This window comes from Ammodytes marinus (assembly GCF_949987685.1).
Source record: "Ammodytes marinus genome assembly, chromosome: 19".
Taxonomy (NCBI): domain Eukaryota; kingdom Metazoa; phylum Chordata; class Actinopteri; order Uranoscopiformes; family Ammodytidae; genus Ammodytes; species Ammodytes marinus.
In genome coordinates, this window is record NC_137223.1 from 11,703,024 (window position 1) to 11,724,154 (window position 21,131).

Here is a 21,131-nt window from a genome sequence, read left to right on the forward strand (position 1 = left end):
AACCGAGCATCAGAATGGGAAAGAAAGGGGGTTTAGGTGACTTTGAACATGGCGTGTGTGTGTGTGTGTGTGTGTGTATATATATAATATATATATATTATATATTATATTATATATATATATATATATATATATATATAATATTATATATATATATATATTATATATTATATTATATATATATATATATATATATATATATAATATATATAATATATATATATATATATAATATATATATATATAATATATATATATAGGGGAAGGTGGGGTGATTTGTGCGTTTTGGAAGTTGCAAAACCCCTTGTTTCTAGAAAACCGTGGAAGAAATTGGAAATGTGACCACATATTTAAGAAGAGCCATCCATTTGACTCATCCTGTAAAGAAGGGAGACACAAGGAATAAGATATAAGCACATTTAAGCTCAAAAAACTGTGTTTTGCCTTTCAAAGTAAAATTTCCATGATCAAGGTTTTTTGATTATTGTGTCTGAACAATTATAGACACGTTTGAAAACATTTGACACATGTTTTAGTGCTTTGGTATGCTACACTTTGAGTCTATATAGTTAGCACAATGTCAACCCTAAATTGCTGCATCATGCCTATTATCCAAAATTCTGGGGATGGGGTGATTTGTGCGCAAGGGCCTGGGTGAGTTATAAGTAAGTAAGTAAGTAAAATGTATTTATAAAAGCACATTTATGACAGTTTGCACTGTCCAAAGTGCTGTACATAGTGCATTCAGTAGGTAAACAATGAAGGTACAATAACAATAACCAAAATAAAAGACGTAAAGCCCATACATCCACATAAACACAGATAGTAGTGCAGAGGTAAGATAGTTAATGGGGAGGAAACACCAGGGTGTACATATGGGTTTTGAGCCTTGATTTAAAGGCAGAAATGTAGGGGGAATCACATTTGTCAGGTGGCAGTTGGTTCCACAAGCACGGAGCAACTAGTGCAAAGTACATTTCTGAGAGTTGTGCCAGTGGCATGGCTGTATACGCTGGTCACCAAAAGAAAGTGATTGTCTACAGTAGCTCAGAAGAGAGTGACATCTCAATTCCACTTAACGACACCACTGATGAGAGTTCAGATGGCCAGAAAGATGATGATGGTGACTTTGTCATTGTGACACAATGACGCACAAATCACCCCACGTAGTTTTTTCCGAAAGCTATATTTCTTAAACAGTTTATTCCAGATCCAAAGTTTTTATTGCCAGGGATGCACAACATCCTGAACTATATGTACATATTTGAGTTGGAGACATAACTGTCAAGGCCTCACTTTAAAATCACTTTGAGTAAAAAGTTGCACAAATCACCCCACCTTCCCCTAATATTTTATTTTTTATAGTTCAAAACTACATAAAAAACAAAAAAGAGTAAAACTTTGTCCCCCTTACATGTCCTATTATTTGCAGCATGTGAAGCAGTGAAGGAGGTGATAGAAGAGAAGATGGAGGAGGTGAAAGACAAGGACGTCAAAGCGCCCCAGTCTGTTTCCGTCAGGCAGGAAGTGACAGAGGAAGATCTGGAGGACTGGCTCGACAGCATGATCTCCTGACCCGCAACCGCCAAGCAAAGACTTGATTGAACACAGAGCAGTTATAGTATAAAAGGAAACTGGACTTTTAAATTTAACTGATTTGAATTTAAAAATCAATCAGAACTTCCAAATCATCTTTTGGGCTTAATGTTTACATGCTTGACGCCTATACTTTAAGGACTTGATATATCACTTTTTTTTTGTTTTGCGTAGTCTGGTTTTCGCGATTGAGAGACAATGTGTACAGACGGGACAGTACGTGCGGTCAAAGTGTTCCCTCTTCCTTGTGAGGCTGTGAAGTTACACACCAGGAGTTTTTTCAGCTGCCTGAAGGGACGGACGAGGCAACACGGTTTGCTTTATTGCATCAATTTCTTTATTCATTTCCTCCCCTTCGTCAAAGTGGTTTACCAAAGCTACTGCATACATACAAATGGCCATACAGTAGCAGTTCCCCATTGTTGATGTCAATAAATCCTTGAACCATGTTTTATTAATTTTCTTCTCTCTGTTGTGGGGCTCTTCTACTGTGGAAAGAGGTTCAGGCGGGCAGGACACCACAGCTTAGAAACAAAAAATCCAAACCAAGCAACATTTACACAAGGATCATCTAAATTTTATACAACAAATATTTTCTTTTAAATTTTTTATTTAAAAGCCACAAAAACTAACTCCACTAAATCTGCTTGTAACTAATCCAGAACTATAGAACTGCTCGTTTCAGGAGGAAAACAATGATTATCCTTTTTCTTTCTTATCTTTAGTTTTTTTGCATAGTTTCTCATAAGGCACTTTGATAAACACAAGTGAATTGTCTGGAAGAACCATCTCCTGTAACTCATTCATTTGACAGGTTTTTCAAAAGACAGATCAGATCCCACTCATGTGGTTTTGATGTTGAATAGATCAATACTAGCAGCACACATCCATTCAGTTGGTTTAGTAACAAGTGTAACAACAACAACATCCTGGCGTTAAGTCTAGAAATTGTGCATATTCGACATTCAGTCGTCACGCTGTAACCCTCCACGTGTATCAAATGTCTACACACAACTTAATTGTGCAACAGGTTGGGGGTTAAGCAAGTGAAAAGGCAATCTGAATCAAAACAAATATTTGCATAAAAGAGGCGTCGTGGCGAGTGACTACTTTCGGTAACAAGGAAGAGGACTTGGATGCACAAACCTGAAATTGTCCAATTGTCAGTCGCTCGTCTTACAATCAGTTTCTTGAAGTTATGTTTTTGAATAGTGTGTCTGAATTAAAAATGGATGGCATTTTCTTTTTTCGACACATTGGCAGCAGATTAAAGTGGTCAGGTTAACAGGTTGAATTCAAGTTCAGATAGAAGGAGGGTAGAGAAGGGGCTGCTGCCCTCTCTAACCCAACTGGTCCTCATATTGCTTACGGAAGCAGTCTCCAGTAGGGAAGAAGTCCCAGCATCTCTCCTGGTACATCTTCCACACAAAGGACTCCTGCAGGGGGGAAAATACAACAACAAAAAACAAGCTGATGTAGTTCAGTTCATTAAGATTTGAAGGGGCATTCCATCAGTTTATCAAAATTAAGATTAGCCTTTTAAAAAAAAATATATAAATGTCCTTGAGCTTCTGGAGGAGCTAAACTCTACACTTCTCGTGCAGCAGAACCATGTATATTCCTTTGCCTTAATTACCCACAATACAACTTGCCCAGCATCAGTTTGTTCAGAGTTTCTTGTTATGCTACTTACAGCTAACATAGCCTTGCACCTCTAGCTTAAACAAGACCCCCAGAAATGTTTCTTGTAGTCTTTACATCCAACCGACAGCCCTTGAGGTAATGTACATAGGTTATTTGTGCAGCTTTCTCTACAGCCAGCCACCAACTCCTTTATACCATATTTTTGGCACGTGAAGTGGTTCTAACAAAAACATGTTAAAGCAAGTGTTAGTAACTGTTATTATTAACGACCACACTCCAGTTAAACTAAGCTACCACTGAATAAAGTTGGTGCAACAGGGATTTAAATAGTAGAAACAAAAAATATCACGTTCCCTAATGCTTTTAATTATTTTTTATGTCCCCTGGAAATCTCCTTACTTTATTTAAATTAAATACTCAATTGCTGAAGTGACCCTTTAATCGTATGTTTTGATTAGGGCTGTCAAATTAATGCGTTAATTTCGATTAATTAATCACAGAAAAATTAACGCAGATTAATCACATTTCTATAGTGCCCTTTGACCCTGTGCAAAAGAGGTGAGACTATAGCGGAGCTGCACCTGTAGCTTGCGGAGACGGCCCGCACGGGATTAAAGAGTAAAGAAAGAAGCATAGAGAGGGATCTATGGACGTTTTATGGGCTGCTCCGGGCAAATAAGCATGAAGGTAGGAATACGTCTTATGTTATTCTCCGCAGTGTCTGTGCATTATTGATTTAGTGGGTGCCTAATTAACAGTGTAGGTTCAAAACAGTAGGCCTATCTCTCAATCTTCCTCCGTGTCGCACTTTTGTTTGCTAGCTGGGATCGTCTCACGCAAACTGACACCTGCCCCCTCTCACTCTTCCTAGATATGCCTGTCTTTTTTCCTCCTTTGTGTGTGTGTGTGCGTCATTTAGCCTGCTTGTTATTTTGTGTTTTTTTTTCGGCGCTAGAAGTTCCTAAATGTAGGGGAGTAGACGGAAGTTACGAGAGAGAGAGAAACGAACGGTAGCCAATAGGCCTACAGTTGTTTATAAACAGGCATAAAAGTGTCGTATAAGTATGCGATTAATTTAGATTAATTAATCACAGAGCCTGTAATTAATTAGATACATTTTTTTAATCGCTTGACAGCCCTAGTTTTGATTGAAAATACCTTTTAGGGTTATGATCAATAAATACTTATAACTGAAATCAGAAGCCTGGTCTACACAAACAGGACTGTTTCAATGTCCTATTCTCATGCATGTGTCACAAGATTGATTAAAGAGACTTGTAAATGTGATCTCACTGCTTACGCTTAAACTAAGATACTGCAGCATGCACATCACACAAATATCATCTCAGGTGCACGACAATATCAAGCTGATATCACAAAAGCAAAAATGAGCCCACGCACTTATGCAACATAACAAGTGGGATGAAATGTTGCACAGGTAAAAACAGACTGAAGATTCTCTAACCTTCCTTTGCTATCTTCAGAAATTAGATCAATTCTACAGCATCAAGCAATTAAGAGTAGAGTCGCTAACATATATTTTACTGTTTCTAAGCAACCGTGTAATATATCATGTTTTACTACAGGCCTGAAACTTGACACTAGTCAGGGAAGGCTTAGCCACTAATGACATCATTATTACTACTGTGTCAAATAACAGCGATCACACAATGTGGTTTAAATTAGTTACCTGACCCGTGTGTTCAGTCTCGTCCTTGTTAATTAGGTACATCAGGAAGAACCTGCACACAAGAGCAGGAGTGGTGTGAAGAAAAAAACAGAAATTTTCATTATTTATCACTATATGCATCACATTAAAGACATACTATGCAGGATAAGGTCATACAAAAAATTGTGAAGTAGTGGGGAGGGGCTGGGGTGGAGCTAAGTCTGAATCTTGTGTTTACAAAACACAACCAACACATTTTTCGTATGTAAAATACAGCCAGGTGGGGGACTTCCGATAAACACACAACCACACATTCTATAGGGGTAGAGGTGATCATTGAAAGGGATTATTACTGCATGACTCTATACTTAGTTTTTTTTAAAGCAACATTTCTACCTAGTATGCCTTTAAGCAGTGCTGCTCATTTTGTTTATTTTTTGCTAATGGAGACACGTTTTGTAGGTTGCTTTGGATAAAAAAGGTTCAAAAAGAAAGTCCCCATGTGATTCAGATGGCAGACTGTTTCAAACGTATAGCCTTAGGTCATCTACTGTGGTTGCTACACTCACAGGTAGTTGGCGAGGTTGTGCTCTTGCAAGGTGTGGGTTTCAAACCCGTGAGGCGTCCGGTCAAAGTAGTCGTTCCCAATACCACAGATGAAGCATTTGGTCTGAAAGAAGAACCAGAGAGGATGCTTACCTTTAGAGACAGAACATCATCTTATACATAACAAAAAATAAATAAAATAATAAAAACTCATATTCATGCCATATTTCAGTTGCTTTTATACCGGTTCATTTGACCCAAATAAACAAGTGAGACGCTGACTTTTTATAAAAACATGAAAATCTGTAGTTATGAAGACTTAAAGACATTGATGGGACAATTATGGCGATTTGTGTTGTGTTAAAGTGTTGTGTTTATGTATCTTGTATCACAAATCGCTCACATAGAAATGACTAAATATGGTCATTATTAGTGGGAACTATAAAATAAACGGGATGAAAAAGGCGACTCTTACTGTAATATTATATTACAAGAAAAAATTACTGTTTTAGCTACATTTCACTTAATTTTACAAAGAGGTACTGCCACAATATAACATTTTCACACATTTTCCCTGTTTGATTTACCACTCAAGATCCCCAGAGTCTTTCTAAAAGTTAACCAAAATAATTTTTTCAGGTTGAGTCTGCATGTGGGTTCAATCACACAAGCCCAAATGCACCAGAGTTTTTAACCAAACGGGTAAAATGTTAAAGCCCCCTTAAGGATCACTCTTTGCATCAGTGTTTGACTAAAAGAAAGGAACTTGTAGCTGTGTTGTTTCCTCACCTCCATGTCCTCCTTGACCTGCTCCTGTTGGTCTCTCAGCTCACCAAAGGCATCAATGATCAAACCTGGGGACGGACGCACAATACTGAGCATCACTTATCCTATAACACATCTATCAAGCTGATATGAATACATGAGAATGCTGCTGTACAGGCCAATACAACCATTTCCTATTTCATTTTCTGTTGTATTTATGCTAAGAGCTGTACTGTGTAATGTTCAATTTAAAAAAAGTATATTTCTTATATTAGGCATTTTGTCCACAATAACCACACAGGCACTCTGGAAGTGCCATGATAACGTAAATGTATTTCAATTGACAAAAATAAAAACGCGCTTCGGATAACTATGCGGCTAATTATTTAGACATGGCAGAGCAGTCAATTATTACAGCACAAATTCCTTGTTACATAGTGAAGTAGTGCAGCTTTGAGGATGTAGAAAAGGGACTAGAGAAAGTAAAGGTTAATTACCCTGAATGATGGCCAGCAGGATGACGATAACGAAGAAGAAGAAGGTGATGTCAAACAGTATGCGCCATAGCTCGTATGGGTCTCCAGCTGGGTCCTCCAACTCGTCTCCAATACCACCACCGGCTCTCACACCCACGTACATATGGAACAAATAACACTGTAGGGAGGGGTGGGGGGGAGGGAAATAAGTTACTTCATGTGTTTCATGTTATTCTGTAGTAGTTAGGAATAGAAAATGAAATTCCGAAATTAATTTTTGCGCCTCATTTCAAACAGAAGTGTGTTTAAGTCTAAAAGATAATGTCTAATACATTCAAAAATTCACTACTTTGAAAACTGTGTTTTGGTGAATAGTTTGAAAAGGATTCATTTTCAAAACTTTAGTCATGAACAGCTTTCCCCAACTGAAAATGTTCACAAAGCTCGCAAATGAAACATCATTTCCACACCCTGATGAAGGCCAGCAGCTGAACCTATCAAAATAAAAGCCTTAAGAATTTATTTCAACTACAAATATTTGCTCTTGCCAAGGAATGAATACTTATTTTATTTTTTTAAATGTTCACAAACAGTTAATACATGGGTAGATGTGGGAGGAGTTTAGACGTACTGTCATCATGTCGTCACACTTCATGTCGGGCTCGTCCTCGTCCTCGCTCTTATTGTAAAACTTCCTGAAGAAGTTAAAGGCCACCACGGTGTAGAGATAGACCACCACGGCCAGCAGACCCACAGTCAGCACAAGCTGCAAGATAAGAGAGGATTCATTAAGGCATGCCACTTACATTACACTTGCATAGAATAATTTTATTTTACTTTTTATTTTGTTCACAGTCACACCGACACTTAGCTGAGCTGTACAAGTGATTGCACCTTTTCTTCTCTAGATGTAAGTTCTGAAGGTTATTTTGAAGCTTTTGTCAGATGTCTGGATCAGAATCTCAAAGTCAGTTTTTGTCATGGGTAAATAGAGCATAAAAACGATTATGTTTTTAAGGGCCTCAAGAGATGAAGCTCTTATCGGTTTATAAAGGCTTTGGAGACCTTCAGTGAATCAGGATATCAAATTCACCATAAGAGAACAGGCGCCTCCAATGACCTACAATTTACTTGTTCCTGCTATTGAATACTCATACTGCGTGTTTTATAGGGAAAATTAACACTATTCATTACGAAACTGGGTAGAAGCCTTCTCTTGGTAAGGAATCACTGGTCTAAACTCGCCTTAGTCTTCCTTTTTCAAGAAGATAAAATAGGGATTTGATAGTTATTGTTTTTTTAAACATCATGATGCTAGTAGTTTTCTTTCTGTTATCTTTCACATACCACAAGAAGATGCAGATTTAAAAAAACACTTAATCAATGAGGGTTTGTGGCCCTAAAATAACAGTTTATCTAGGGACAGTAGCACAATATTCATCCTACAACTTAAAACCGCATTAACATTTGATTCAGTTTGAAGGCTGCATACGTCTGTTTAGAAGCGTAGAAAAAAGGACAAATGGAAGTGATAAGAATGAGCTGTTCTTCTGTACAGTATGGAGTGATTATTGTTTGATCTTGTCTGTACACTGGCTCCCTCTGCTGGTTGCACTGCCTACCTGCTTGCCGTTGTGAGTGACAGACGACAGGATAGTACGAAGGGTTTTGATGCCCATGGCGATGTCCAGGAGATGGAGAGCAAAGAAGAAGTTGTTGAAGTGTCCGAAAATAGACACAATGGTGTACCAGATCAGATAGAGGAAGTTCTTCAAGGGGGGAAAAAAGACATGGTTTTAATGAACATTTTAAAAATGTTTTGCATTGTGTAATGTATTGCAGAAATGTTTGTCTTTGAGCATGTTATGCTGTTGTATCCCACACTGTTGTGACATATGAAGATTTAAGATTTAAATGTTTTAATCTAAATCTTTTCTCATACTTGAAGGTGGAGTCAGCTATTTTTTTTCAAAAATCTGTGAATATCTTCTCACGATCAACTACCTGTCCGAAATGTATGCACGATGAAAAAAAGATCTGGGGTTAATACACAGTTCACGCTCTGGAAATGGGCATCTTGCTAGCTATGTTGGGCCCACATTGTTTACATACCAGTTCAAAGATCTTAGGCTGTCTATAAGTGCCATTATTTTCTCAGCGCAGACACAGTTCGGACAAGTAGCGGATCTATATTCACTGATTTTGACAAAAGTATTTTGACAAAAAGTGTTCTCCAAAATCGCTGACTCCACCTTTAAATTACATATAGCTTTCTTATTTTTCCTCCCCACCTTATTCCCCCACAGTGATGTGAATACAGAGGGCTTACACATTAAATAAACTTACATTGTCAGTCAAAACCACTCCCATTTTCCAGATGTGGTACTTTGTGTCAATGGAGCTCAGCCTGTGGATAAGAAAAAAAAAGTTTAATCAAGAGAAGTGGCAGCAAGAATACAAAAAACATAAACTATATTTGTATGTATAAGGAATAAAAGGTGTTAACTTTAGTCAAATTTTATATAAATATACTGAATGGGCACAGGGCTTAGTTCAAAAGTAATTTGAGTAAAATTTTTAATGACCCCTTAAAGAAAAGTAACTTCTGTATATAATGCCTCGTTTCCACTGAGCTGTGCGGCTCGGCATGCTTTTATTTCCACGGTCAAAAGTTGGGAAGGATCCCAAAATATGCGAGCCGCACCTTTTTTTGGGACCCTCAAGCTGTCCCAAAATGGGGAAGCTACACACTCCGTCGATTGGTCGACATAATCATTTCCTTGTTAGAGATACACCGCTGTGTGAAGTCACCTCTGCATGAGTGAAGAGTCTTGTGTTTAGAAAAAGATGTTGGCAGGCAGCTTTTTGTTTATTGTGTTGCATTTTTCCTCTTCATTGAATTAATCACCGAAACCACATCGCACAGTGGAAACGAAGCAGTAGTCAATACAAGTAAGTCCATGAGTAGTTGGTTTAGTGCTCAAATCTTAAATGTTTAAGTCGGCACTTGGTTTTCAAACAAAAACACCTAAGGGGCACTAGAGTTTTAAAACACATCCTCATACACTCAAAGTAAAGTAAAAATTAATAATGAAAGTAGTGGAGTGAATGGAGTTAAATCTGTCATTTAAAGATGAAAGTGAAACACAGGTTGAGGTCTGACCAGGAGAGCAGGGACGCTTCCTTCTCTACTGTCTCCACTGTGGGGTCAAAGTCCAGAGCACTCTTATCCAGGCCCAGGAGCTCAGCGATGCGTTCAGCTCCATACAGGTCGCCATATTTGTTGATCACCTACACACACACACACACACACACACACACACACACACACACACACACACACACACACACACACACACACACACACACACACACACACACACACACACACACACACGCACGGAGGACAGCAGAGATCAGATAGGTCACTTAAAACTGTGGGAGAGAAATCTAGTCTGTTTATCTTTATATTCACTAGTCCAGACTCACCTTGCGCTTGATAAACTTGTCCCAGTAGTTGCTAGGGAAAGACCTGTGATGGAAAGTATTATTGAGACTTAGCTAAACAGTGGAAAAGGTTTGAGAACAAAAAGTAAGATAAAATACATTTTTTATAAAAAGCTTTTAACAGAATTATCTTCCAAAATCTAAAACTGTATTATACAACATATGTGTGTGAGGAGAAAGTCAATAGAATGTTTTTCATAGTTTACACATTTTACAGTTGACACTTATTCTTCATGCAATGACTATTTTCATTCATGTTCAATCCATCCTTCTCTATTTACATAAATGGACAACATAAAGGATTTCTATGTAATTTAAATTGTTTTTTGATACTTTAAAAATGAGAGTATCCTGGTTAAGACTTGTGCAGTTCATGTTTTAATCGAATGATTTCTTATTTTGTATAATGTCGTAAAATGTGGATAAATTGCCCAAGGCACATGCTTATTTTGGAAGGAAGGCGTTCGGTAGTTCTGGGGTTGTTTGCTGTCCAAACAGTTAAAAAAATGACTACAAATATTTCAAAGGTTCAAAAATCAGTCAATATCGCCTCATGATCTGCTAACTGTCGATACTGTTTCTGTGCTGAAATAAATTCAGTGTTTGTAAAGCCTAAGATTTGTAAAATTGTATGTAAACAAAGAGGCCCACTGTAGTTAGCAACATGTCCGTTTACAGAACCTAGGCTGTGTATTCATACTGGATTTTTTCCCCGCGCACACACACAGTATGGAAAGGTTGCGGATCGTGAGAAGATATTCACTGATTTTAGGCAATCTCCAGAATCTCTGACTCCACCTTTAATCATATGAAATGTAATTGTCTCCATAAAGACAAGTCTTTTGATAATCAATTTTCATAAATAGCACAATCAAGATTTGAGACTACTGTACAGTAATGTTGAGACCATCAGGCGTGAACGCAGCCGTTGACTCACGGTGTGTTGATGACCAGCCGATCCCATTGGCCCTTGATGTCTTCGTCGGACGGCTGCTCCGTGATATACAGACCGTCAAACTCAAGCTTCCTGGCAATCTCCTTCTCCCTCTTGAACACCACCAAAGGAACCTAGAAACAAATTATTAAGATTTATAACTGTTTTACTGTTACTACATAATTGTACCATCTGCAAATAAAATATTCTCAGGCAAGTGAAGACTCATAACTAGTCATAGTCTCATAAATGTACCTACCTTCAGACAGTAATAACCGAACAGACAAACGAGGGAGATGACCGTGTGGAATACAGCCAGGAAGCGAAGGGCTGGTAGCATGTAGCCACTGCTCTCCTGCAGGACAAACTCATCCATGTCGAAGAGTGTGTCCGCATCGTCTTCATCGTCTCCCCAGCCGTTTTCATCGGGTATTTCTTCTTCTTCAGCCTCACCAGTGACCTAAAGAGAATAAACAATTCTCAATATACAATGATGACCGTGTCATTTAGAGTAGAGTTTTTTTTTTGTCCATCAGAATGAGAATCAGAATTAAACATCATGTTGGCTCCAGATGAAGTAATGCATGCATGTTTGTATGGCAGGAGGATTGTCAGAAAGTTGTTATTGAATGTCTTGTGACTATCTTCAATACCATTGGCCAATTTTAGACAGTAATTAAATTAGGTAACTTCTTTTACAGCTGCTTGTGTTATAAAACGAGTGAGTTTTGCTTATTTTATTGAATGAAAGTTTATAGGGGAGAACGGGGGAATCTGAGGCATCGGGTAATGTGAGCCACCCCCTGTATCTAGGCAACGGAAAAATGTTTTGGTCATGTGAGATATATGTTTTCAAGCCCCTCTCATTTCCCCATGGCCCTGAAAGAGAGGACCTCATGGTGCTGTGGTAAGCATGTTTTTTTCACCAAAATAGGTATTTTGCATGTAAAAGTAAATTTTCTTGCTGTCAACTTAATCAACTGTTGTGCCAAAGCAAATGTATTCACGTAGAAAAACTTCTATCATACGTGTTGATGAACTACCAACATATGAAACCATGTGATGCTGATAACTGAAGATTAGCCTGAAATGCTAAGAGAGGTAGTTTTTTCTCAAATTGTGGTGGTGGGGGAAAGTGAGCCAAATGCTGTGGGGGAAAGTGAGCCACTGTCTCACTTTCCCCCACCATGAGGCACAAGTTAAGTTTAGTCTTAAACATATTTTAATGTAATATTATATGACATATGTTTTATTTTAATGTCATACACATTGTAGAAAAGCCATCATGCCAAGGAAATACACCAGGAAGACGACCTGGGGCAACCACACGGAAAGAGCACTTTCTCATCTTTCCCTGTAACCTTCAGGGCTGGAATGTAGAGTAGGCCTAGAGTATGACAGGCTGATGTTATAATCCAGTTGGGTCTTCTCCTGTGTTCTGAGTCCCAGGCTGTTCTCGCTGGTTCTGATTTTCCTATGTATTAACCCCCAGACACAAGCTGGCTCTAAGGGTCCTGTGTTCTGACCCCCAGACTGTGTTCTAATCTAACTGGTTCTATCTTTCATTTGAATCTTATTAAAACCTTTTGAATTATAATATGTTGTATTTGATTTTGTTCAGAGTTACTTTCAAGTGTTTAGAAAATTAGCTTTGACCAAACCCCATCATTATTTTACTAGTCCGACATTAGTTCTAGAATGTGTGGCTAGCTTTCAGGATTATAACTGTTACAATATGTGTTGTTATGGTAGTTTCAGAGTGGAAAGTGGTTTACCCCCAGCTGGTTCACTTTACCCCCTTGATTTTCCTGGTCTGGTTCAGTTTACCCCACAGCTGGGGTAAAGTGAGCCACATGACAACTTTTTTTAAAACAATCATATTTTCACTGCCCTTTGTCTTGAAAAAATTCTGCTAAAGCCCATTTCTAGGAAACATCCTGAATTAATGGGAAATGTGTAAATTTGAGTGATAAATCATTTTAGCTTGCTTAGAGGGGAGCAAATGTAAAAAGTGGCTGAGATTACCCCGTTCTCCCCTATTATATATTTTCTTTTTCAAAGATATTATTTATTTTTTATTTTTTTTTAAGATATTTTTTGGGCATTTTTCATGCTTTATTTGACAGTGTGAAGAGACAGAGGTGAAATGGGGCAGAGAGGGGAATGACATGCAGAGAACGACCGCGGGTGGGCATCGAACCCGGGTCTGCTGCTGGGCCCGGCCCGGGAGGGGGACGCCTTACCAACTGAGCTAAAGGCGCCCCTCAACTTTATATTCTTGAAGGGAAAGGACCAGGTTTTGGCAATTGCTCCTGAATTGCATTCCATCCATTTTTTTTAAACATATTTTAAATTTGAGCCGAGAAATTAGAAAAAAGTGAACATAAAGCAAACATGATTGCATAAAAGATCTCTTTGCCATTTTATATCCATAGACCAAAATGTGATGAAATGAGAAATAGAAGAAAGCCTCCGTTCCTCTAAAGAGACTAAAAATGGTAGCAAACATCAGATATATGAGAAATTATAAGAGACTTAATACATAAAATGGACCTAAATGCCATATTTTCATAAATTTTTCTGCATGTTTTTTGAGTGTTTTAGATTTGTTAAATGGTATTACATTACTTTGTTGCACCCTGTTCTTCTGCTAGTGTATCAAGAAATCCTATGTGAAATTAGTGCCACCATGTGTTCATCTCATTGCATCCAGCTTCTTATATTTTGGTAACCAGTTTTCTGATGAATTCAGTGCACATTTCACCACATTTAGATGGAAGCCTGACTTGAGTTACCTTGTAGAAGAGAAGAATGAAGTTGATTGCAAAACACACAAACAGAGCCAGGAAGCGCAGGTTGTAGAAGTTACGAGCAAGGTAGTTCTGCAAGGAAAAAGTTTGATTAGCAACTGCTGACTTTGTAATACTCTACCCACATTTCAGAAAGAAAATAGAACAAGAAATGATTGTTGCACCAAATCATATTGAAAAAAATACATTATGAAAAAGGAGCATATTCAGTGTGAGGGCTCACCAGTAACTTGGTCAGATAGACATCCAGAAGAACAAAGATTTTGGACATGAAGGAAGGCGACGCGTCTTTGGGCTGACTCGATCTGGTCTTTGGCTTTTCTTCAGCCACTGGCTCCTTAGTCTCCTCTTCCTTTGGCTTATCCTCCTTCTCCTGGTTCTCTGCGCTGTATTCAAAACAGTTCATTTTATTTTGAATGATGGTAATTCATTTTCCTCTCACTTAATTTTACTTACGCTGCTTTTTCCGGCTCATTCTCTGGTTTTTCATCCGCCTTGGCAGCAGCTTTCTGCAGGAGGAGTAATATGTTTTTATGAGAGTCTGAATGGAAGTTATAGTTAAATAAAATACTTTAATGCACATATCTGTGTATTAAAGTGTTTAAAGGTGGAGTCAGCAATTCTGGAAAACACTTGATGTCAAAATCATATTTGATCAAAATCAGTGAATATCTCCTCACCAGTACCAGTATGTGCGCTGAAAAGAAATCTGGTGTAAATATACAGTCCCGAATGTAGCTAGCAACATGCCTGTTCACAGAGCCTAGGCTGTGTATTATAACCAGAGTCTATTCCTGATGGTGAGGAGATATTCACTGAATCCTGAATCGCAGAAATATAAAATTTTTACTACGAACCTTCTTTTGCTCAGTAGTGGTATCTGCACTCAGCTCAGATGTATCCCCCAGGCCCAGCTCCACATGTTTCCCCCCTCCTTCCTTTTTGACATTCCCCAGCATCTCCATCATCATGTCGGACTCCGCTAACTCGCCCGTCGTTGCCATGGCTGCTTCTAAGCTTCCCGATAACTCTATGGTCTCCACTTTCTCTCCCTCGATCGCGTCTCCGTGGATACCAAACTGGGTGGGGTCGGGCATGTTTCCAAGGATGTCTGTCACCTTGATGTTTTTGGCGCCCTCGACCAGGCCGCCGCCAAACATGGAGGACCAAATGACGTGGAAGAACCCAAAGATGAGGCCGTAGATTCCCTTGAAGAAGCCTGTGAAGAGCATCCAGAAGAAGGAGAAGAAGCCCAGGATGATCTCCTTGATGCTCAGCTTCTTGATTTTTTTGTACTGCTTGCGTACGTTTCTGACGGAGAAGGTTTGGCGGACGTGGCCAATCTTGTTCTTGACCGCGCGACATGCGGTGGTGAAGGCCGAGGCGGACTCAAGGGCGCTCTCTTCCTCTTCAGTCAGCTCGTCCAGGAGACTGTGTCCGTCCTCCTCTTCCTCCTCCTCAGGCTGTTCCACCTCGTCGGGCTCGGAGATCTGCGAGGCCAGCTGCATCTCAAAGATGGTGTCCTCGCAGAAGTTCACAAACATCTCCATCTTCTCGCTCTCGCCACCCTCGTTGACTACGTCGAAGATGAACTGGCGCTTGGACTCCTTGACCTGCGGCTTCTCCCACTGCTCGCGACTGGACTCGCTGATCTCAAAGTAGATCCTCTCGATCCGCTTGGCGCTGCCCATGATCTCAATGCGACCCAGGTAAGGCTCAAAGTAGCTGAGCACGCTCTCTGCCAGGTCCAAGAAGGTGGCCAGTCTGGAGTCGTGAGGCATGTGCTCAGACAGGTTGGTCAGCAGCACCGCCACGTTGAAGCCGATATCTTTGGCCGGCTCATGGAATCGCTCCACGAAATCCAAGTAATTGAACATGTCGTTTTCGTCGGACTCTGTACACGAGAGCAGGAATTCGATCTCGCCCTGGCTGTACTGCATCTGGCTCTCCATCGACTTCTGGAAATCCTTCTTCGAAATGATGCCTTTGTACTCTGGGTCATACTCCCTGAAGTTTTCAGAGTTGGTCAGGTCCTTCAGTTTGAGGAACATGTCGAAGAACTTGAGAATCATCTCCACATTGTTAGAAGACTCCACCAGTGTGTCAACCATCTGCTTTCCAATTGTTCCATTAACCACATTACCTGGATATATAACACATGGATTAGAGTTAATACCCACGAACACTATGCTTATATTATATATACATTATAATGTGCTTATACTTATATTAACTACATGACTTGTAATTAAAGGTGGAGTCAGCGATGCTGGAGAATGATTGTTGTCAAAATAAGTGAATATGTCCTCACGATCCGCTGCCTTTCTGTACTGTGTTTGTGTGGAAGTGAAATCTGGTAAGGTATTAAAAAAGGATATGTAAACAAAGGAAGCCCACCATTGCTAGCAGAAAGCCTGTTTACAGAGCCTAGGATGTGAATTAACAGTGGATTTTTGTCAGTGCACATACAGCATGTACAGGTAGCGGATTGTGAGGAGATATTAACTGATTTTGACAAAAAAGTGTTGCTGACAACAAGCGTTCTCCAGAATCGAATACTCCACCTTTACCTTTATGCAGACTGTACTACGTAGATCTGTGTTGTGTCATGTTTGTATTGACAACAGATTTTTAGGTTGTCTTTTCTTGAACTTACCCTCCAGCAGAGAGAGCAACATAACCACCATGTCCTTCTGTAAATCCATCAGCTCCTTCAGCAGCTCAATCTGACTTGCGTCCTACAAGGAGATAACTCTTTTTTTATTAGATATTTTTCTCCAAACACAAGGCTTTTAAGTCTAAATGTGTTGCAATAGCTCAACTAAAAGATCATCATTAAATAGAGGCTGAAATTAAAGTTTGTAAAATTAATCAAATGATCAGCCCACTCTAGTTGTACTGTATGTGTCATAATCTTATATCCTTTACCTCCGTGGATCCCAACTTGTGGGACCAGACTTGTCTATGCACCAACTGATACATATATTTAGGGGATAACTAAAGGAATAAGGCAAAACAATACTTTCTTTTCTATCCTCTATCTTATTTGATATGATAATAGCTTGTGTCCACACTAAGACTACAAACTGTGTCAAGGCACCACAAGTCAAAAAAGGACGAGAACCCCTACAATAAGGCACCATAATGTATCATTTCAGTCGTAATTAATTGTAATGTCTACTAAGTTAATTATGTTCATCAAATAATTTAGTTGTAACCATTTCAAACTGTGCTTCTTTTAAGTATTTAGCAACAGATGCTTCCTGAGAGGAAGAAAAACAAGGTATAATGTACCTGAGACAGCTTCATTTGCATGTTGGCAAATACATGAAAGAAGCCCACAACTGCATCCCACAGTCTGCTGTGAGCTAAACTCTGCTGGTTCCCAATACAAGGACCCTTTAGAAAAGAGAATATGGGGGGAAAAACATATTGTGAATAAACAGATGAAAGTAATATGAGTGTATAATTGGGTATTTAAGAGTTGACTATGGATCACCTTCTTACCTGAATATACTCAGTCAGTGAGTTGAATATCTGCTTGGCAACATCTAACGCTTTGGAGAAGTTGACTTTTCCAGTCTCATCAATGACATCTTTGCCAGAGTAGTACCAATAGAAGTCACTGATAGATTCCTGAAAAGCGGGATGACATTAGTAAATGAATATGTTGGCGACACAGGTATGGCAACAAGGTGTGTGTCAATTTGTTGATTTGTACGTGTGCTTTACACACCTGAAGACGGAGCAGATAGTCCACAGTGCTGATAATAATGTTGACTGTGGTTGTGTTTCCTGTTTGGGTTCTCAGGAAGTTCTGGAAATCTGACAGAAAGAAATATGTTCTCTTCCTTATAATCCTCCTTTTTTTCCTCCTCTTATCATCACTGTGCCCTCATGGAGTTGTAGCGCACAAACAAAACAATGTTCAGGTGTGTGATGAAAATGCACATAAGTACGTCCTCACCTCCGTTGTGCCCCTCACACAGAAGTTGCAAAAACCGGAATAGGTCTTTAGTAAAGTCATCATTCTGTAGCACCTTGGCACCTTGGAAGACAATGATTTATTGGTAACAACTGTTAGCCCAAATAGAGTCATTTAAGTATGTATTTACTCAAGATAAGGAGGTTTGATAACATGTGAAACTGCCCTCAGAAGCAATTCATGAGGCAAGCAGGACAGGTTTCATGTTCAAAACATTTTTGAAGTCCAGGGCATTTAGATTGCAAGTTTAAAACTGAATCCAAAGTGCGTTTTATAAAAATGCTCTCAGAAACACTAGGACATTTCCATAAGCTGGAGGAAGCCTGATAACTTTCACATGCAGGTCATTTGGCCTGATGAAGGGTTTTATTTCAGAAAAAAACAACTAACAATCCAGTCAACAGAGCTAAACAAAATGAGCAGAAATATGTTTCTCTGAGCAGATAAAACCATGTGAAAGTTAAACAACTGTATGGAAACCAGCTTTGTGAAATAGGCCCCAAGTCCAAAGCAAGACAAAGCTGTGCTTAGGCTGTGGAATGGTTCCACAAACCTTCTGTCAAATCCTTGGGAGGTGGCACTGATAGCCTTTGAACGACAGATTTGAGCATCAGTAATTGGATAGCATTAGTGTACGTTAACATGAAGGGAATGGGAACACATAACACACAAATGGACAGGCAATGGATTCTAAAGAAGATCCACTTTCTGTGTACACTAACAGTCGGCATGCACAGTGTGTCCCTATAGGACATCTGGAGGGAGGGAGAGGCTGGGTACCAACTAAAGCAGGGAGTAGGGACCACAGCTATGGAGGAGTCATTCAGGGTGGAAGCATAGCCATATCAGGACGATCTAAATTTGCTATTTACCCTGCTGAGAGTGGACTGCCATCGATGTTTTTTTTTTTTAAATGAAAGGAAGGAGACAAACAATACACCAAGACATAGGCAAAAAGAGAGGACATTGAGTTATAATACGAAGAGATATGCATATATTGGCTACGAGTGAAAAAAACAGGTCATGCTGTTAAAAAAATAATATTTTTAGACGGAGGAAAAATCATAAGCCTGGGTGGTGTTGTGTTGCACCTAACTGGATGAGTACCAAAGAAGAATTCAGTCAAATGTTTATACCAGTAACGGAGACAGGAGTAGAAACGGTGAATTGTTAAACACAGAACTCAGTGGAAATGTTTAGCAGAGGACTGAATGGTGAAGAGGCGGACACAGTTTGATGTGAAAAAGCGAAAGTGAGGAGTTGTTTATGTTGAAAGTTAAAGAGTTCTTTTAATGCTGGACCATGCCTCTAAGAATAGTTTTGTACTGTTAGCAGCCACTCACAGACCACTGCTCTTAAAAATAGGTGACATGATTCAAACCTAATATAATAGCTATAATATCATCACAAAGGTTAAAGATTAAGTCAGTGATTATGGAGAACGCTTGTTGTCAAAATCACTTTTTGTAAAAATCGGTGAAAATCTCATCACAATACGCTCCTTGTACTTGTGCCTTAAAAAAAAATCAATACACATCCTAGGCTCTGTAAACTGGTATGTAATCAAAGGGGCCCGCCATAGCTACATACATGCCTGTTTACAGAGCCTAGGCAGTGTATTAACACTGGATCAGCACATACACAGCATGGAGACAGGTAGCTTGATTGTTAAGAGAGATTTTCACAGAATCGCTGACACCACCTTTAACAGAAAGTGCTAAAAAAAAAAAAAAAGCGAAATGTACTAAATCTCATGCTACATATTACACAGTCCAAAAAGCCGACGTTAAAGACATCACACTGACGACTTCAGTGACTCCAAGACTGTAGCACAAGCAGCAGACTATTTGTATTAATAATACAAAAATCAAAATTCACATTGATAGCAATGCAGTTTTGGTTTGTTAAATCTACAGGGACAGACAGAGACTATTAATTAGGAACTAGCATTTATTAATAGCTTTGAGTGGACACTGGGGGATGTACAGTTGTCATGGTTCAGCATTAGCTCATTAAAAAAAGAGGGATCTTTTGTCGTTTGGTAACCAAGACTAACGGGAAGTGCCTTAACAGCATGGTTCTACTGAACTTCAAAAAAATTTGATGCTTTGAGGATTAAGGAAGGAAAACATGAATAATATTAACCAGCAGCATCTTATAAGACATCTCTTCACTTACTGGAACCTTCCTCTGTCACCATGCCAAGTCCTTCTGCTTTGTTCTGCCTCTCAAATGCATTCAAATCCAGGACACTAAAGGGAAAGCAACTCAAAAGTAAAATACACAAGCACTTGATGTCTTCATAAAAGTTTCTCTTTGTAGTATGGATAACATATCAGTACCTGCAAGACTGCATGAGTCCTGAGAGACTCTTGAAAAATCCAGCATCTTTTTTATCTTTCAGGTAATCAAGCATTTTCTGGGATTAGAGTGAAATAAAGGCATTAAACATCTTAAGGTCAAAACCAAATGCTTCGGAAGTGTTGTCTCTGAATGTACTGGGTGGACGTGTGTTGACGGATGGACAGAAAAATAAGAATGATACAGTTAATAGGACACAAAAGAATCTAGTCGAGTATTATAACCGGATAATCTGACCTGCTGAACTTGCACGTTGCCTCCATTCAGAATGGAGATTCCCAGTTTGAGGGTGCAGGTCACCATGGGGCCCAGACGACCTGATGGAAAAGGAACGACGCAAGATTAGAGAAGGACAAAGGTGCTGGACTGATTATAAAGACTACATCCTTGCAGTAGGTCAGAGGGCCCTACAAAAAAGCATTCTGCAAGGCTCAAGGTTAATGTGAGCAGCAAAACATCAAGTATATAAATTCATTGACAGTCGAAAGGTTATGTGTTAGATGTTTCTCCCAGTTTTTTCTTGTAAACATTGAAACAACCTATTAAGTTAAAACTCATTAGGAGGTAGTTGTTTAAAGCAAATATTCGCCACATTATTCCCAGTAACATTATTCCCAGTAAGAGGGAATTCTGATACATTTAAGCCATCAAATTAGAAAATTATTTACAAATGAACTGATTATTAAAATAATGAAAAGTCAGTTTTTTTGTACCTGTGGCCAAAAACGAACTTCCATGTTTAAATTTTAATGTATTTATCTATTTGAAACAGGTGCAGTGCATATTGATCAACAAGTTAAAGACATCACAATAACATCAGTCAATAAGAAACTTATAA

The 21,131-nt window shown here is 39.0% G+C and overlaps 2 protein-coding genes across 2 annotated transcripts in view; one reads left to right on the forward strand and one right to left on the reverse strand.

Annotated features, from left to right (window-relative positions):
- Positions 1 to 2,885, forward strand: part of aven (apoptosis, caspase activation inhibitor) — a 52,981-nt gene extending 50,096 nt beyond the window's left edge. Inside the window, exon 6 of the mRNA XM_080048367.1 lies at positions 1,433 to 2,885. Within this exon, the coding sequence (XP_079904493.1) occupies positions 1,433 to 1,575 (143 nt within the window). The 3' untranslated portion in view covers positions 1,576 to 2,885. The remainder of the gene's footprint in view (positions 1 to 1,432) is intronic.
- A 42-nt stretch (positions 2,886 to 2,927) lies between these two features.
- ryr3 (ryanodine receptor 3) overlaps positions 2,928 to 21,131 on the reverse strand; it is a gene marked incomplete at its 5' end in the record, with an annotated part of 127,253 nt that continues 109,049 nt past the window's right edge. Inside the window, 24 exons of the mRNA XM_080048252.1 lie at positions 2,928 to 3,032; positions 4,931 to 4,982; positions 5,479 to 5,579; positions 6,245 to 6,309; positions 6,718 to 6,874; positions 7,328 to 7,462; positions 8,319 to 8,465; positions 9,043 to 9,103; positions 9,860 to 9,987; positions 10,186 to 10,228; positions 11,141 to 11,271; positions 11,397 to 11,597; positions 13,933 to 14,019; positions 14,171 to 14,333; positions 14,404 to 14,456; positions 14,805 to 16,090; positions 16,604 to 16,685; positions 17,242 to 17,346; positions 17,455 to 17,583; positions 17,684 to 17,772; positions 17,915 to 18,013; positions 20,111 to 20,184; positions 20,275 to 20,351; positions 20,531 to 20,610. Of these exons, the coding sequence (XP_079904378.1) occupies positions 2,937 to 3,032; positions 4,931 to 4,982; positions 5,479 to 5,579; positions 6,245 to 6,309; positions 6,718 to 6,874; positions 7,328 to 7,462; positions 8,319 to 8,465; positions 9,043 to 9,103; positions 9,860 to 9,987; positions 10,186 to 10,228; positions 11,141 to 11,271; positions 11,397 to 11,597; positions 13,933 to 14,019; positions 14,171 to 14,333; positions 14,404 to 14,456; positions 14,805 to 16,090; positions 16,604 to 16,685; positions 17,242 to 17,346; positions 17,455 to 17,583; positions 17,684 to 17,772; positions 17,915 to 18,013; positions 20,111 to 20,184; positions 20,275 to 20,351; positions 20,531 to 20,610 (3,641 nt within the window). The 3' untranslated portion in view covers positions 2,928 to 2,936. The remainder of the gene's footprint in view (positions 3,033 to 4,930; positions 4,983 to 5,478; positions 5,580 to 6,244; positions 6,310 to 6,717; positions 6,875 to 7,327; positions 7,463 to 8,318; positions 8,466 to 9,042; positions 9,104 to 9,859; positions 9,988 to 10,185; positions 10,229 to 11,140; positions 11,272 to 11,396; positions 11,598 to 13,932; positions 14,020 to 14,170; positions 14,334 to 14,403; positions 14,457 to 14,804; positions 16,091 to 16,603; positions 16,686 to 17,241; positions 17,347 to 17,454; positions 17,584 to 17,683; positions 17,773 to 17,914; positions 18,014 to 20,110; positions 20,185 to 20,274; positions 20,352 to 20,530; positions 20,611 to 21,131) is intronic.